Here is a 19,655-nt window from a genome sequence, read left to right on the forward strand (position 1 = left end):
TCGATATTCGAAGCCCACATGAACCTGAATAAATTAATGAAATCACATGAAATTAATTAATTCCGACGACATTTGATTGAATTATTGTGTAACGTACGTCTCTCGTGAAAAAATAATGTACTTTATATAATAAATAAATCTTAAAATTGTTTAAAATTAATTAAATTCAATTGACCCCAGCTACATGCCAACCATATGATTGTTTGGGTTGGAAATTGGATCCAATCTGCAAAGTAGATCTCCAGTCAGTATAGTAATTATATTAAATAAATATTATTAGTCAATATTATTATTATGGTAAGTATGTGATTCATACTCTGTATGATGATAAAATAATGTGAATCATAATCTAGAATTCATACACAAAGCAACCTATTAGTTGTCACTCACGCGCAAATCACGTGTACCTCTTTAAGATCAAGGAAGATAAAATTAGGTACAACATCACAATATACGAAATGTTTTACATTTGATTTATAAAGTGTTTAAAGTTTGCATAAATTACAAGAGTACTACAAAATGTTTTATTCGTATTTTAATTTAATGCATTTTATTATAGGAATGTAATCAAACGTAAACTCTAAATATTATTAAAAAACTTCATACTATGATCTGGACGATTAGAAAATGTTAACAGATGACAAAATAACAGCAAGTCAGCAACAAAAAATATCAACACAGTGTCAACGGTTGACAATGTGTTGACATTGTATTGACATCAAAATCTTGAAATTTTAGACTGTGTTGACATTGTGTTTAAATGAAAACACAGTCCCAACTAAGATGACTCATTGCTAAAAGTGAGTCATAAAATTAAAATTACATATATCTGTTACTATGCTCTCTCCTCTTAACACACAAAATAAAATTACATAAAATTCCGTGCCGTCTAAGGAAGGAGTCATCTTCCTTAAAACAAAGTATATAAGCATTAAAGAAAAATGAAGCATAGCAAATAAGTATCTAAAACAAAATATGAAACCTCATTAAATAAAATAACTGAAACACAGAGATAATTGAACTTCCAATCTTGCATATGGAACTACCACCTCGAATCTTCAAATAATCAATTATGAAAGTCCCATAAAAAAGTGTGATGAATCGGGACAAATATTAAATAAACTTATTTTCACAAATAAGTTAGTCACAATATCAAGTTCGACTTAATGTTCCTCTTCTAGTGGTACATTAAAATTTAAAACTATGGGGTGTCAAGTACACTCCAAATATTGATTGAGGGTCCTCAATTCATAATTATATATATTTCCAATTTGATTTATTTAAAATGCATATTAATAGCAAGAAATTGAGGAAAATGTCACCATTATCATTAAATAAATAATGGCCACAAAATGTTTCAGACCACTCGTCCCTAAAAAATGTCATTTTCACAACGAAATAGAATGTAGTGACAAATAACATCTCAAAATTTATGTAACACAATGTATTAAATTTTGCACAGCTATATCTCTGACAAAATATTATACTACATCTCTTCATTATTTCCACTATTACTAGAACAAAAAGCAGCCATGTATTTGAATTCTGATGTCACATTTACTAATGATGTGTATGTAATGAAGTCCACTCATTTGTTATGCCTCAAAGTATATGTATGTACATTCTATTAGGAGTATATTTCTCCCTCCGTAGTCCAGTCCGTACCATAAAAATATGACAATAGACATGACACGAGAATTACATAAAATTGGTAAAATAAGAGAGATTGAATTATATGATAAAATAAGAGAGAAAGAGAATTATAGTTAAAGTAGTATTAGTGGATAGTGGGATCTACATTATTAAATTGATATAACTATCCAAAAATGGAATGCACATATTTTTATGGGACAAATAAAAGAGTGAACTACATAAACGGTATATGATCTTTCACTTTCGCACATAAATGGTACCCGATCTTTGTTTTATATCGTTTTTAGTACCTATTAATCACATTTTTGGTACCTGATGCAATTTTCACCCCAAAATACCCTCTAAACAAATTCATTTTTCCATTTGTATCATAAAGGGTATTTTGGGTATTGACAAAACTAGTACCAAAAGTGATATTACAATACATTCTCTCATTCTCCTCGCTCTTTATACTATTATTATTAATCAATATTAATATTATTATTTTGATGTTATAAATTTATAATTAATTTATTTTCAAATATCATTTAAATATATTTAATTATAATTATATTTATAATTATATTTAATTATTATAATAATATTATTGTTATAATAGTAAAAACTAATTAATAAATAATAATAATTATTTTATATTAAATTAATAACTAATCAATATAGTCTTAATCAAAATTTAAAATTGTGAATTGTATTTATAATGATAAAGAGTTGATTTATATGAATGCAATAAGATGTATGTATAAAACACTAAAAAGAAAAAAGAAAAAGAAGAGAAAAGAAAAAAGATGAAACATAAACTAAGGAAAAAAAAGAAAGAAGAAAGGAAGATAAAATACTAAAAAGAAAGAAGAATAAACTAAAGAAGAAAAAAAGATATAAGAAAGGAAGAAAAAAAAATCACATATTTAGTTCTATTTAATTAAAATTTCCAAAAATATCCTTCGTAACAAAAAAATCACATATTTAGTACCCAGGGTTATTTTTGTCATAGGGTACCAAAAACGATATAGAATAAAGATCAGGTACTATTTATGTGCGAAAGTGAAAGATCAGGTACCGTTTATGTAGTTCACTCCAAATAAAAATAGAAAGTGCACATAGTTTTATAAGACAAAGTTAGTATAAAAGTCACGAATTTTGTCTTAATTATAAATATATTTCATACTTTCCGAATTTCAAATGCATAGCATATTGTAGAGTTTCGTATTTTCTCATCGTATAAAGTCAAAATCGAAATTTGGTATGACATGATAAAAAATGATAATCAAATGAAACGACATTATTTTGACTAGTCATTAAATAAAAGTAAAAGAAATATTCCCTCCGTCTATAAAAAATAGGGTACATTTACAATTTTGTCGTCCACAAAAAATAAAGCACATTCGTTTATGGAAAGTTTTCAACAAATAATAACCATACACATCATTCCACTAATACTACTTCTCTCTTACTTTTTCTGCTTCTCTCTTACTTTTTTTCATTCTCTCTTACTTTACCAATTCTATATTAAAATCCGTGCCATACACCAATTGCCCTATTTTCTATGGACGGATGGAGTATTCTCTTATATAATCACTCTCTTTCCCTTCACCATCAACCTCTTCCCCTCGCCTCCCACTACGCACAGCACCCAAACCCACAACATAGAACGACATTTCATTTGCATTTTAAAAAATTTATGGTAAATTTTCAGAAAAATCATAAAATTTAGAAACCAATCGGAAAAATCACGAGGTTTGAATTTCTTCGCAATTATCACACAGTGGAAAAATTTCAGATAACCTGTGTAATATACCAGTAATATTTTTCAACCAAACAACGTCGTCGTTTATTATGCGAACATACAATATTGTTTAACTAGTCGTGGTGACATCCACTTACATCTGATTTCTTATTTGCCATATTAGCTGTAATTTCACCCAAAATTTTGATGGTGAGATGATTGTGAATAGATACAAAAATTTTATAATTTTAATTCTATCTGAATTATAAGACGGACTATAGTTTATGCAATTTGCTCTTTAAATTTATGATATTATTAGCATCAAAGAGTGATTACATTATCAATACGTGTAAACCATGAATTTATAATCATGTTATTTGTGAAATGAAACAATACAAAATAAGTTTAGCATGTAACAATACCACTAACTTTTCATGGCAACTTCGCCTTATAGATATTAAAAATGAATGAGTGGCCAACAAATATGGGCTGCTTTGACCCAAACGAGTGACGACTTTCCACTCATTTTCTCCTTGGACTTGACTATATTTTCCTAATAATTTCCATTTCTTTTTCTTTGTAATTTCTTGAATCTTGAATTTGATAACTTTTTTTAATTAGTGAGAAATTGCTGCTAAATTTCCCACCAAAAGCAGGAGAGAACAATTGTTTTTTTCCCCAATTATTTTGTTCGATTAGTCCAAGAATAAATAATTAGCTTCTAATTAGAATTCAATACTCCATTAGAATTTGTTTTTTATTATATATCATTGCGAAAATAATGTAATATCCAACTAGAGCATATCTAATACTCCTAGTTTACTGATTTGTGCATGTAGAAGATAGCTTTATATTATAATTATTTTTTTCTAAAAAAGGTCCATGTCAATAATATTTTTATTCTTATTTTATTTTATTTTATTTTAATGGTTCAATCACCCGTGTAAACTCACTATCTACCTACCAAAAAACCACAGAGAAACTAGTGTTCACACATGGCTAATTAATAACTTTAGTTAATGGTCACTATAAATTATCAACCTACTTAATCACGCAATTATATAATTTCCAACTATATTAAGACATTTCTCTAACAATTATTGATAATAGTAGTAGTAATAAATATCTTAAAATATGCCCTCTCGAGCTTTCTTTATGATTTACCTAGATAATTTTATTAGTAGTATGTGGCACAAAATTAAATCATATTGAATTAGATTGTTTCATGTCAACATGTTGGTCACACTTATAAGACTTATGGGGTTTTTGTCCCTTTTTAAATAAATTGAGATAGACTATAGTCTCCATTGGAGGCTGAAGACTGAAGTCAATCAACTAGCCACGTGCGCACATGCTTTATTTCAATGACTAAGTTTTAAAGAAAATTACAAGAAATTGTTACGATTTTGCATGGCAATCGGCTAATAATTTCCTAATAACTTATTGTATAATTTTAATTGGAAAATTGGTTGCCTAATTTTAGTTATTGATAGTTGTGCCAACTAAATTGTGGTTTACAAATATAAAGACACGACATAAATTATCTTTATATCGACAATTTATTGCCGCGTACTAACCGTAATCTTTTGTCGCTGAACTTGTCTTAAATTTCTCATTTTTTACGGTGCTCCAATTTTCCCGTATTTGTCACAACAAGAAGGGGAAATGTGGGTCCCAACCTTTAATTTATGTGTCAAGGAGCCAAAATATACGCCTCATCTCAAACCGATCAAAATTGGGTTAAAATCTTTGAAACGCCATCTTATTACGAATATCTCAAATAGACTTAGAAGATGGAAATCAACAACTTCTAGTTAAATCGTCTAAGGGGAGCACCTAACCAAACGAAGCACACCCTTGATTCTCTGGGTAAACACATGGACAGATTCCACTGACTACCGTAATAGTACCACGAGATGGAAGAAATCTTCTGAATGAATCAGCCACACTGGCCACTTAATCTCATGAGATACCTTGGAACCGTGTCACGAATTTTTCTTTTAGGATATCAACAAAATATAATTTGGTTCCTTTCTAACGAATTTTTCTTTTAGGATATCAACAAAATATATTTTGGTTCCTTTCTAAATCTGATTAGTTACATATGAGATTGTGTGAAACTGCATAGAGTTTCAATCTGTTTGGATGCTTCTTGATTCTTGAATCTGGGCATCCTTTTGTTGTGGTGATATTTTTTATGAGACTTGGTTAATCAAATTTGGGCCCAATGGGTTAAATATTTGGAGAAGATTGTGTTTGATTTTAGTATAGTCCATTTATATAATAAGATGAATAGTAAAAATATGATCAACTTGAATAATAGTCTAGGATTGAGAAAGGACCATCTCTCGGTGGGATGAGTTGTGGCCTTTTTCATTGCTGCCTTTTCTTCCATTTAGTTTGCTTGGCTGGATACGTGCTTTATCGTGCGTTTTGTGATTGTTGTTTGAAACTTGTCCTTTAAATGTCGTGCAATCAGTGGTAGAGCCACAATTTTGACGCCGGCCGAGACCCAAAACCTAATTAACAGTTGTGGATGTTTTCGATATTGTTGTTTTCAGAAGCAACTACGGCATGGGTAGTAGGTATTGTGAGAGAGATGAATAACTATAAATAAATAATTGGAATACAAATGATAAAAACTAATATATATGTTGTGACTATCGTTAAGAGCAATATCGCCGTCAAAAGAATCGACAGTGATGCCATCATAACTGCTTTAATATACTCTTCCTTGGTTACTAGACACTGTACCACCAAAGTGGAAATCAATCATCTTCAATAAAGGAAAAGAAGATGCTTAGTTACTAGAAGTTTTAAAATACATGAACATACTAAGAAACCATGTTTACATTAGGGCATCCACATCCCATGCCACAACTCCCTATCACGTCATCATTCTCCTCATTTTTCTGCGTCAGATCACAACTCCCACAACCCTGCACTCTATTCCACGCCTCTCCCCATGAAACAAACATTAAATTGCACTATTCACTACTATTAACTATTTTAGTTATAAAATTGAAAATAAAGAACAATTATAACATAAAAAATTCATTCACTGCCAAAATAAAAAATTACAAAATCCTAGAAGTTAAAAGTTTGCCCTCATATCTATATCTATGTATACAGCCTTCACTCATAGTAGTATTCCATGATTTATAAATATACACTATATATTCCTAGTAATCTTTTCATACTATACTAAATAGTAAACGCATTTCATTTCATATGTATATATATATGGTAAAATGTTCCATAATCCCAAAGAGTCCGTTCACTCTATCCTATTATAAGAAGTAGTAATCAAGATGTGACCAAACTCATTCTATATCCAAACACGCACATTTCAATATGACTTTATCTTTTACTTTAAATAAAAACCAAACTAAACCTAACCTAACAACAAAACACACAGAGTGATCAATGATGATGAAGATAGATGGTGAGAAATAAAAGTTGGGTGAAAAAGTGAGGATGAGATTATTCATTTCCTAATAAAGTAAGATAAAATAGGATAGTTTGGGATCCAAAAATAGAAATTGATGGGGCTATGTGTATGGGTGTGACAATTAGTGTTTCAACTTTGTGAAACCTGATCAAAGCTATGGATACCCGACCACCTTCTACGTGTCGATCTACCATTGAAGATTAGTTTAGAGGTTAGTCCTAAGATAAAATTCTCACTATCCACCAATATGGCCTTACACGTGTTGTAAGAGATTTTTGTATTTTATGGATTGATTTTTTAGCCTCTAAATTTGCAAAACAATGAATGTATATTAGTGCTCAATTTCATACTTATTACATAATCTTTGACATTCCTGCATTAATTTTCACACGTTTATTAGTGCACATAACTTTCACACGACATGAACATGAATGATATTAATGATTTATATTAAATTTTATTGGATATGTGTTCTTATCAATAGGTCTCATTAAAAACGTGAGTCGTGTATTGTGTTCGGATAATCAATTAAAAAAAATATTATTGTTATTTTTTAAAATTATATTTTAGTTATATTCTCTAGATTTAAATTGTGTAATACGGTTTGTGTCATTATGTGTCGTGTCAACTCAAATAATATCGTTTTATTAACGGGTTTGTATTGCGTGGGTTCGTATTCTGATTTGAAAGTGAGAGATTAGGTTTGCGTTCTTTGAGAGTTTTCTTAGTAGTAGGTTGGGTTCGGATTGTGCTTTATTGAGTTGGGTTGTGATTAACCGACAATGATCCAGCCCGCGTGATTTGTCAATCTTGATATCTTCATAATTCTTTTGATTAGAAAAAAGTAATAATTTCAATGTATATAAATCCTAAATGAATTGGAATTATCGAATATGGAATCTTTGTACGTGGGACCATAAGTTGCAAGGGCAAACTAAGAGCATTAGTATATTAGATTATTTTATGATGTTAATGGAACAAGAAATAGGTGTGTGAGAAGTTTGAAAAATAGGCCATAAGCTCCATGGTTTGTATGAATGAATCAAATGCATATTGTACATATCAAATTTGGTAAACATGATATGAATGGATAAATATATACTATGATTATCAAATTTGTGTGCATGCACTTGCACAAATTTGATAAACATGATATGAACTGATTATTATGTTTACCAAACTCCGGCGCAACTAGCATTACTACTGTTTGTGCAGGTTCGGTAAGCATGAAATGAATTAATCAAGTCTATAACATGCTTACTAAACTTGCATTATATGAATTCAATCAATTGATACCATGCATACGAAACGTGTACGGCATGCAAGGTACGAATTGACTGATTTATACCATGGGTTTAAAACATTAACATTGTGCGAACGATAGACTGTAGCAGATAGCGACGGTAAGTAGCAAGATAATGTTGAAGAGAAATTGATCGAACTTAGCTATATATTAAGCAAATGAAATTAATGCCTAATTATTCATTCTGACTATCTAAAACCGTTATTTCACATGCTCGCTAATAATAATACTCCTATCATTTTTTCGTTTTGGTCGGTCAGTCAATATAAGTCTTCGCTACAATTTTTTTAACTATAAATAATAAGTATGTCGCATATTCGGCTAACTCATTTAACCCACGTTTCATTATAAAATTTGATTCGAATATTCGAAAAAAAGTAAGACTTCCATTCCCGAACCAAACCAAATCGAATGAATACAATGTGTGTAGAAGGGGAATGGAATGCCATTATTATCAAGTTTGTTGCTTTTATTTTCACGTTTACAGATAAAAGTCAAACACAACTAAACACACACAGAAATGGAGAGAGAAAAGAGTGAAGTGAAAACATCAAAGTTTAAGACGATTTGTGTTTTCTGTGGGAGCAGTCAAGGCAAGAAAGCAAGCTACCAAGACGCCGCCATTGAGCTCGGCAATGTCTTCGTACGTCTTTTTCCCCCATTTTTGGGATTTATTCTCTTCCAAAAGTTGTCGCTTTTCGCTTCATTTTTGGATGCATGCTTCTTCATCCATCAAATCCTGTCTCTGATTTATCCTTTTCTGCAGCAATTTGCCTTACTCCTCTGTTTCTCGTAACCAATTTTCTGATTTTAGGTCGATTTTAGTGCCCAATGCAAATGTGTTTGTGCTCTGTTTTTATTTGTGTTGTGTTATGACTCTGCATTTTGCTCTGCTTCTTGAAATCATGTGAAAATGTGGATTTGATTTATCTTTTTTGCAATAATTTGTCTTACTCCTCTGTTTCCCACGAGAAATTTTGTGATTTTGGGTCAATTTTGATGATTTGATTTTCCATTTCCATGCAAATGTGTTTGTGCTCTGTTTTTTCTGTTATGTTATGACTCTGCATTTTGCTCTGTTTCTTGAAATCAGAATTCCTAACATGTTTGATGTGGATTTGATTTATCTTTTTCTGCAATAATTTGTCTTATTCCTCTGTTTCTCCTTACCAATTTTGTGATTTTGGGTCCATTTTGATGGTTTAGTTTCCCATTCTCATGCAAATGTGTTTATTCTCTGTTTCTTATTTTGCTCTGTTTCTTGAAATCAGAATTCCTAACATGTTTGATGTGGATTTGATTTATCTTCATCAGCAAAAAATTTTCTGTTTGTGCTCTGTTTCCCTTTACCAATTTTGTGATTTTGGGTCTATTTTGATGGTTTAGTTTCCCATTTTCATGCAAATGTGTTTGTGCTCTGTTTCTCATTTTGCTCTGTTTCTTGAAATCAAAATTCCTAACATGTTTGATGGGATTTTGAAGGTCTCAAGGAGCATTGATTTGGTGTATGGAGGTGGCAGCATAGGCCTAATGGGGCTGGTTTCTCAAGCCGTTCACGACGGCGGCCGCCACGTCACCGGGTAAGGAAGGAGAAGCTTCCTTTACTCCTCCACTAATCACCTCAAAAAAAAAAACATGTGTTGAGTTTTTGTCTTGTTTCTATTTTGCAGAGTGATTCCCAAGACCCTCATGCCTCAAGAGGTGTAGTGTCTAATGAAGAATCCTTGAAACCACTTTTTGATTTTTCAGTTTCTTGTTGGATTTGTGTTTGGTTTTCTTGAATGAGTTTAGGGCCACATGTTTGTTGCCTTTGCAAACATTTTTGGAGTCCCAAATTCCCTCCCTGAATTTTCCATTTCTGCTTATCCTAATCTGCTGTCTTGTGTTGTATTTTTCTGCCTTGGCCCTTTTCCCACTGATTGAGATTCTTGAAATAGATGTGTGTGTCTCTCTAGACTGATCTACAGTTGTTGATTTTTTTGACTTTAGTCCAATTTTATGCAATAGTACACACACACACACATTGGCATGCTTTATGTGTTTACTGTACCTTTTTTGGCAGTTAACTGGACAAACAGTAGGGAAAGTGAAGGCAGTTGCAGATATGCATCAAAGGAAAGCAGAAATGGCTAAGCATTCAGATGCTTTTATTGCTTTACCAGGTTTGTCACAAATCACAATCAATTCATTTTCTTTGTTTAGAGCAACTAATGATTCTTTGATAGGGCTAATGGCTTCTTAGTTCTTCCGTTTCCTCGTCTTTCATAGCAATCGGACTTTGCCACATTCTATCGCTTTTTGGGAAACATCTAAGGAAGCACAAGCCCATTTAAAGAGTATAGTGATGAAGCTTGATAGCAATGAATACCAATTCTTGGACAATTTCTTTTAGAGATAAGTTTAGTAACTTAAAGTGGGGTGTAATAATATCGAGCTCAATAAGTTCTTTTGTTTCCTTGCCTCAAGTTGTTCATAGGAATTGAATTTTGCCACATTCTATCCCCTTTCAGAAAACATCTACAGAAGCATAAGGCCCTTCAAAGAGTAGTGATGAAGCATGATAGCAATAAATACCCAATTCTTGGGACAATTTTCCAAAAGAGCAATTACCTTAGTTTAGCACTACTAAGTTATGTTCTTGTAATATGGAGCTCACTAAGTTCATTTGTTCCCTCGCCTCAAGTGTTTCATAGGAAACGAACTTTGCTACATTCTATCGCCTTTTGGGGAACATCTACTGAACATGCCTTCCTAACTGATTTAAATATTAGGATGTGTTTTAATGATCCAATTCTTAAATGAGTGACAAACTACCTAAGTTTAGCTTGTAATGATCCAATTATTGAACATCACATGATCTTGACAATGTGTGATAGGTGGTTATGGGACTCTAGAGGAACTGCTTGAAGTCATAACATGGGCTCAGCTCGGGATCCATGATAAGCCGGTACTACTCTTCATCTTCATTCCCAACCCGAAAACAAAATGGCCTATTATCAAGGGGGGTGCTATCTGTGGTACTCATTTTGCAGGTAGGTTTGCTGAACGTAGACGGATACTACAACTCGTTGCTCACGTTCATCGACACCGCAGTCGAGGAGGGCTTCATCAGCCCCAACGCTCGCCACATCATCGTGTCTGCACCGACACCCAAAGAGCTTGTCAAGAAGCTAGAGGTAATAAATCACTAATACTAATACTCATCACTAATGATCTTGTATCATAGATGTCTTGCTGATCTGTAGGAATACGTGCCTCGACACGAACGAGTCGCTTCGAAACTGAGCTGGGAGAGGGAGCAGCAGCTTGGCTACTCCCAAAATTGTGATATTTCTAGATGACTTCTTCTCACTACAAATTTTCAATAGACCATGGAAGAAGAAGAAGCTAACTTGGAGTTTTCACAATTTTTTTTGTTTAAGGGTATTTATGTAAATATGTATGGGATTAAGATCTACATACCTTTATTATCTGCTTTCCATTGCAAATGGAAATTTAATTAGTTGAAGTAATTGTAACTAATAGTATGAAATTGTGCAAGACTCCATCTAATGTCATCTCACTTTCTACTTACATTTATTCCATCGTTTTAACTTTTATCGAAAATTTCTAAATTGTAAAAAAAATGCCTATTGTGAATAGCCGATGAAATTATTTGAAGAAAGCAAGCGAAAAAAAAATCCCTAGTTAGAGTTCCGTGAAACAAATGAGATTAATCTTTCAATTATTCATGTTCGATTTTAGTCAATTATTCTTCATATATTTATAATATATGGAGATAAAAAAAAAAGAAGATAAACTAAAATCTACAATTAGTTGGGATGAGGTATTTGCCATGATTCTTTACTTGTGTTATTGCTTTGAGAAATTCTTATATATTTTTTATTGATGTTTGATTTGTGTAATATTCTGAGGAATCTAGATGACTAATCTAAAAAGATGGGTTTGGTTTGTGTTTGGCTATTGGGTTTCAGCTTCCATTGTCCAAAACACTATTAACTCCAGTTGAGTGTAACACTTTGTGGAGGCAATTACAGCAATTACTAAGAAGTGAGATTAATATTGTTAATTTAACAATTTTGCTCAGGTAATACTTGCATTGCTCAATTTACTATTCCGCCTTAATAGATGCGTATCATTTTCTGCACTCATTTTAGAAAAATAATACTACTCCCTCCGTCCCGGCTAAGATGACACATTGCTTAGCCGGCACGAGATTTTAGGAGTTATTGGTTAAAGTATTTAATTGGAGAGAGAAAAGGTGGGTGTAAGTATTAAAGTAGAGAGATAAAGAAAGATGAATATTTTAATAGGAGTGAGAAAAAGTGGTTGAGTGTATTAATTGGAGAGAATAAGTTTCCTAAAAAGGAAATGTGTCATCTTAGTTGGGACAAACTAAAAAGGAAAACGTGTCATCTTAAGCGGGACGACGGGAGTACTAATAAATAGTTAAAACGGAGTAGACCTGAATAAAGCAGCGTTTTGTTGTAGATTGGCCCTATTGTAGACCTGTCAACACCATCAATGTATCATATAATTTCTCCAACTAGGTGGTGTTGTATTTTTATGTAACTCAGGATGTGTAGATTGGGTGATATACAGGCAAAATTAATTATAACAAGATTTCCACCTGTTTTGTGGAATGTGGAATTATCTTGCCTTCCATTGTTTCTCTTCTACATAGTGTTACTTTCATCTAATTTTACTAGGTCTTACTTCAATTCTAATGAACTGATGTTAAGGAAAAGGTAGAAAAACCAATATTTGCAATAAAATATACCCTTCCCTTGTTCTAATTCCTCACTTGTGCCTTTACTGAATAGCATGTAAGATAAGTAGTGAATGCTACTTCAGAGGTAGGTGGATAATTTCATGATTTGTTTTTCCGATTTTAAACTTCATGAATTTGACCAAATTTATGATTTAAATGATTGTTTTTCCTTTTAATAATTAACAATTCTCCCAATATTTCAACAAATTAATTTACAGTGTAGTAACGTCGTAACATTTTTATATAAATTCATATTAATATAAACTTTATTCTTGCTAGCAGTCGTTATATCATTATTTGGAGTCATTAAGATTCATTCAAGTAAAAATATCATTAAGAATTTAAGATTAATCTATAAAAATACTCCGTAGTCCGTCCAATATATCAAACGTTTGGCCACTTTATTTAGGGCCTGATGAATGTGATAAGGCAATATTGTTAAACCGTGTGATATGATTTTATGATAAAAATCAAGATGTTGCGTTTAATGATAAAGATTTATTGATGTTGTTTAATATCTAAAATAAAAATTAATATAAAAATAAATGATTATTCATAGGCACTCAAACTAACTCGGAATCTATTAATGATTGTACAAAGTGAAAAGTGGAGCCGAAACTCCCCCTTCTCCCTATAAATATGGTACTTAGTGCAAAATTATACTATATGAGAGATAGTATTTAGAATATTCTTAGTAAAAAGTTAAGGCATATCTAATTTGAGAGGGAAATTTAGGAAAGGTGGAAGGAGATTAAATTTTGTGGATAAAACAATTTAAAAAATATGACTATTGGTTATACAGACGAAAAAAATTAGTTTTCCGTTGTCTCCTAAAAGTATGGATTTTGGAACGATACTGATTTTAATGTATAATTAGTAAGATATGAGAAGTATATGGGGAATAAAAAATGATTAAAAAAACTATTCAGGTGGTGTGAGATCAGAACAAGACCACAAATATTTAATTTCCAAGAGTTATAATACCCTGTAATGATGTGAAACGTAACTGTGAAGTTTCTTCTTTTTCAGTATAAATCAATGAGATACTCCCTCCGTCCTATATTATTTGAGGTATTTCTTTTCGACGCGACATTTAAGAATGTTGTGTTTAGTGTTGAAAATGTAGAAGAAATTGGATGAAGAAACCTCTATCAATGGAGGATGAAGAAATTGTGAAATTGGGGAAAACTATCGATAGAGAGAGTGAAGAAGGAAAAGGGAAAATTTCACTATGGACTACATTTTTATTAATTGGTGATTACAAAATACAATGAGATGCCTTATATAGGCTGAAAACTAAATGCTAAACAAACTAACTAATCCTAACTAACTATACTAATCAACCTAACTAATTACATTTTATTTTCAATTTCAACATTTAGTGAGTTAAATAAAGTAGATGGGAGAATAAAGTAAGAGAAAGAAGACAGAGTAAAGTAAAAGAAATAATAAAGTATGTGAGATTGGATGTTTTGTTTTTAACTAAAATGAGATATAACTCAAGTAACTTGGGACATCCCAAAATGGAATACGACTCAAGTAACTTGGGACGGAGGGATATAAGAGTATAATATGAAAAATGTTTCTAAAAATGGTTGAGACCATCTGCAACCGTATCTAAAAATGTTCTCCAATCATACACTAAATTTAAATCTAATTTTGGTAATTTTTTTTTTAAAATAACATCAAATATGGTGTTACCGTAAAAATTGAGACAAAAACTCAAAAATTGTGTAAATTTTGAATTTGGTGTAAATGGTTGAGAGTAAAACTATTTTTTAGTGTGACATATACTCAAAAATGGATTTGACTTTTGTGTTAATGATTGGAGATGTCCTAAGTATAGTAGTAATAGTTATTTAAATTATGAATTTTAGTCAAATTTTATTAATTTGTTAAAATATTAAATCACCAAATTTTAGTTTTTTTTTTTATAAAAAAATTGTCTTATTCACGGCTATGGTTATGTTTGAAAATGACACATTTTATTTAAATAAATATATTTTTCTTTATTTTTTTTTAATTTTAAAAAGATGATCAATGCTTTGTTCAATGGCAGCTTCGAATTGAATTCTCCATGTTGCATTTTAATGCGTTGGAATATTATTAGATAAACTTGATTTTGTAATGAAAATATCTGGATATTATATAACTATAGAATTCTCTAGTATATGGATATTATTTAAAAGAATTGAGTAGATAATTCTAGAATAGGAAGTGATGTCTATAAGTTGAACTCTTTGAGAAATAGAGGGTTTCTTAGTTTCGCCACTCCTAAATCATTTCTCATATATTCCACTCATTCTCCTCTCAAATATTTTTTCTAAACTAAATTACTCCTCTAACTTATATCTTACACATAATGCTCTTATATTTCATAGAAATTTAATTCTCCCTTTTTTTATGATTTGATTAGCCTTTTTAGATGATTTGATTGTATCTAGGCAGAGTAACATTCTTAAAAAAGTTCTTGAAAAAAGTCGTTAATGAAAAAAGAACAAAAAACTACTACTACTATATTTGAAGGAAAATATGCTCTTCTCCATTTATACAAGCTTGTTTGAATGAAAATATGCTCTTCTATCCAATCTAAAAATCTATAGGGTCAACTTTACAGTCAATTTCACAATAGTAATCTTCGTCGGAATCAGGAGGGGATTGGGGTGGGAATAAAAAACTTATGCCAAAATAACGTGAACAAGTCTTTAATAACATATAAAGATAAATTAATGCTCTTGTTGATGTAAATGTACATCGATAGATTAAGTTAAATCACAACTTTAAAAAATAATTACTAAATTATATCCGTCCATTATCATTAAGTTGTATTATTAACCAATACACAAATAATTGGTGCATTATTTAACTCAAAAGTGACGAGCAAAGACAAGATAAGAAAGGAAGTAGTTTGGGATAATATATTATCCAATATGTATTATATTACCGATCAATTAACCTAATCCAATACAAAAATAAATTAAATAATTTTATAATTAGTAATTACAAAAGTTTGTAGACCGCCATCTCATTGACAGCGACGCGGGACTATCCGATACCCAGAAATTTAAAAATTTACAAAAGTTAATGAATGTGCACATGATATGATTAGTAATTAACTAATTTCAAATAAGTCATTATGCATAATTAAATTACAATTAATTGTTTAATTAGTTAAGTTAACACAAATTATTGGTTGGTGATGGTTTAAGATAGGATGCGTTGGCGGCGCCGGAAGTGAGGTGGCAATTTGATAATAAATGATGCATGGTCGGTTTGTCATTTTATTTCTTTTTAATTTTAAAGTCGTCCATGATTAATTACATGACATTTGTAGTATTAATTCTGCTCTAGCTTTTGCTAAATGTATATACAAATTAAATAGTTTTTTAAATAATTCTTAATTACATTTATTTCATTAATAAATATACAAATAAGAAGTATTATACATTTTTCAAGCCTTCAATTGATTATAAACACAATTTTTTTTTCTGGATATATGTTTTTATATTTTGCTAATTTGTTTCGTCTTAACATTTTGTACATAGCAAATATGTTTAACGAAAAAAATACGTAGGAATTTACCAAGTAAAACAAATTAATAACAAGAACACATTGCCACCACACAATTATTAAAAACTAATATCCCACAATTAGGGCGGTTGGTGTAGGGTCAAATAAAACATAACAAAACCATTTTTTTTAAATAAACAAATAAAATCCAATCATCCAATTTCACATATAAATACCACTCCAATTCCAACTCACAAATCATCATCAAATAAACTCAAAACAATATAGCAATAATTCATTCTTGAAAAAGAGAATTTAAAAAAAAAATGGGTAAAGACATTGAGGTCGGAGCTGAGCACAGCGGCGGCAAGGACTACCAAGATCCTCCGCCGGCGCCGCTGTTCGACGCGGAGGAGCTCGGAAAGTGGTCTTTCTACAGAGCCATCATCGCTGAATTCGTGGCGACGCTCTTGTTCCTCTACGTCACCGTCCTCACCGTCATCGGCCACAAGAGCCAGAGCGCCGCCGACCAGTGCGGCGGCGTCGGCATCCTCGGCATTGCTTGGGCCTTCGGTGGCATGATCTTCGTCCTCGTTTACTGCACCGCTGGCATTTCCGGTAAGCACTCTCTAGTTCGGATTCGAGGGGGCTCGAGCACCCCCAACCAATCTATTTCGATTTCATTCACATTTAATTATAAAACCTGTCCCACTTAAGATGAAACATTTATTTTTCGATAAAATTTTCTGCAGTAGGTTTTGTGGGATACTTTAATTTAAAAGAGAAAAAAATGATCAGAAAGTCATATTTTCATTTTAGTGAACGTGCCACTTTAAATGGGACGTATCCGAAAGAAAAATGAATCATTTTAATTAGGACAAATGAAGTACATAAAAGTGAGACAACATTATTTTTACCACACATATTTTTTAAAACTCGTGCATAAAAATAAGAACACTCTCATTAGTCATATTATCAAATGGATGAAGTTGTATCTAATTTTAAAAAAAAACATTATATATAGTATTTTTGAATATTTCAATTCGAACTATTTTTGGTCGACTTTTAACAAGGATGAATATATATATGTATGTAGGCGGTCACATTAATCCGGCGGTGACGTTCGGGCTTTTTCTGGCCCGAAAGGTGTCGTTGGTTCGGGCCGTGCTATACATGGTGGCGCAGTGCCTAGGTGCGGTGTGCGGGTGCGGGCTTGTGAAGGCATTCCAGAAGGCATACTATGTAAGATACGGAGGCGGCGCGAATGAGCTGGCAGACGGCTACAGCACCGGCACAGGAGTCGCGGCCGAGATCATCGGCACCTTTGTTCTCGTCTACACCGTCTTCGCCGCCACCGATCCCAAGAGGAATGCTAGAGACTCCCATGTCCCGGTGAGAATTTTTACAACTTCATTATTTTCTATTCATTTTACTATAAAGTTTAAATTAAATAATAGTAGTAGTATAATAATGTGTGACACCATAACATTGGCTCCCCAATTTTGACTTTTATTTTTTTAATGATCGTACGAAATCATGTCTTTTTGGTGATGTTCAAATTAATAATCACAAAATAAAGGAAATGTACTACTTCGTATAAAATAAATAGTATTTATTTTAATAAAACAACGGTCTTATTTGAGTCTTGATTGTAGGTTTTGGCGCCACTTCCAATCGGATTTGCGGTGTTCATGGTTCACTTGGCCACCATCCCAATCACGGGCACGGGCATCAACCCGGCCCGAAGTTTCGGAGCTGCGGTCATCTACGGCAAAGACAAAGCATGGGATGATCAAGTATGTATATCAATCCATATTAATTTGTATTAATTGAATAATCAATTCAACACAAAAATTGATCATATATTATTTTTAATCAATTGTTGAAGTGGATATTCTGGGTCGGGCCCTTTGTCGGAGCAGCCATCGCTGCAATCTATCATCAGTTCGTTCTTCGGGCCGGAGCCGCTTTTGGATCTTTCAAGAGCTCTTCTTATTGAAAATCATTTTTTTGGGGGGGGAGTTTGAATAAAGATTATATCCTTCAAGGAGCAAGTGTAAATTAAATGCTTATTAGTTTTGTGTTGGAAAACGGGCCGGGTTTTGGCCCGAATGGTGCTTTCTCTTTTCTTTTCCTTTTGCTCGATTTCAGGCCTCTTTTTTCTCTTCATTCGATGCCATGAGTATCCAAGTGATAATGTTGTTGTAATGTAAATGCAGTATCCTCAAATTAAGGTGTGAATTTTGTGAACTTCTTTGTTTTTATAATAGTATATTGAATATTTGTTGGTTTAAATAAAAATGAAATTGAGGTGAAAGATTTGGCAACTCAGATTTAGCTAGAAAGGCCCCATTTTTGCATTAAGTTGGGCTTTCTTTGGTCTGTAAAATTCGGGCCTGTCCAAAAATTATCCATTTGCAAAGCCCAATACTTGTAATAGATATGGGAGTTTTATTTTTAGGTATTAGAAAACTTAGGGTTTACAAATTTGAATTCATTTATATTTAACTCTGAAAATAGAACTAGATACTTTATTTTAATTTGATAGGTCAAAACGTAGCTTTCCTTTTCTTTAGTATAGCATTTGCAAATACTTACAGCATATACAAGACAAGGACTATACTGTCTGTATTGTAGTATTAATTTAAACTTATTGACATGCTATTATATCCCATTAATTATTGAGGTGATGACATAACAAAACAGTACAAGACCTTGCGACAATTCATATATAGACCTTAAATATACGATCGATATTGTTATTGTTTGTGTATTCAATTTCATAGTGAATCTAATAATTATTTATACATTCAATGCTTTTAATTTGCACAATAAAAATTACCAATTTGTACAATAAACTCACATCATATATACTAGTCCTTCCATCCCATGAAAATAGGCTACTTTTGTCCTTATGATTTATTATCCTATAAAAATACACATTTTTATTGTTGGTAACTTTTTCTTTCGTGGGCTCATTCTTTATTAACAATACTTCAATCGTTTTTTTTTCTATTTAATTTCTTTCTTACTTTATAAATTGTGCATTAAGCTATTTTTATAAAATGGAGGAAATATCACACGTAATATTTGTGATAAATTAATGATGACCAACAAAATGAATATTAATAAAATAAGTGATAACCAACACTATGAATATTAATAAATAGTAAAAAAAACAAATGTACAATTATAGTTGTATGCATTCATTCAACACATAATTTTCTGCAATTTCCGACCAATA

At 31.7% G+C, this 19,655-nt stretch overlaps 2 protein-coding genes across 2 annotated transcripts; both read left to right on the top strand.

The window, feature by feature from the left end:
* Window positions 1-8,549: 8,549 nt before the first annotated feature.
* On the top strand, window positions 8,550-11,709 carry LOC125215411 (cytokinin riboside 5'-monophosphate phosphoribohydrolase LOG1-like). Its single transcript, XM_048116817.1, has 7 exons — window positions 8,550-8,773; window positions 9,613-9,710; window positions 9,801-9,831; window positions 10,193-10,292; window positions 11,007-11,077; window positions 11,163-11,306; window positions 11,376-11,709. The coding sequence occupies exons 1-7, from the start codon at window positions 8,651-8,653 to the stop codon at window positions 11,469-11,471; spliced, it is 663 nt and encodes a 220-aa protein (XP_047972774.1). The 5' UTR covers window positions 8,550-8,650; the 3' UTR covers window positions 11,472-11,709.
* Window positions 11,710-16,677: 4,968 nt separating this feature from the next.
* Window positions 16,678-18,661, top strand: LOC125214840 (aquaporin PIP2-2-like). Its single transcript, XM_048116019.1, has 4 exons — window positions 16,678-17,029; window positions 17,508-17,803; window positions 18,067-18,207; window positions 18,300-18,661. Exons 1-4 carry the CDS (start codon window positions 16,738-16,740, stop codon window positions 18,408-18,410), a joined length of 840 nt encoding a protein of 279 aa, XP_047971976.1. The 5' UTR covers window positions 16,678-16,737; the 3' UTR covers window positions 18,411-18,661.
* Window positions 18,662-19,655: the final 994 nt, after the last annotated feature.

The sequence above is a fragment of the Salvia hispanica genome, chromosome 3 (genome assembly GCF_023119035.1).
Source record: "Salvia hispanica cultivar TCC Black 2014 chromosome 3, UniMelb_Shisp_WGS_1.0, whole genome shotgun sequence".
Lineage (NCBI taxonomy): Eukaryota > Viridiplantae > Streptophyta > Magnoliopsida > Lamiales > Lamiaceae > Salvia > Salvia hispanica.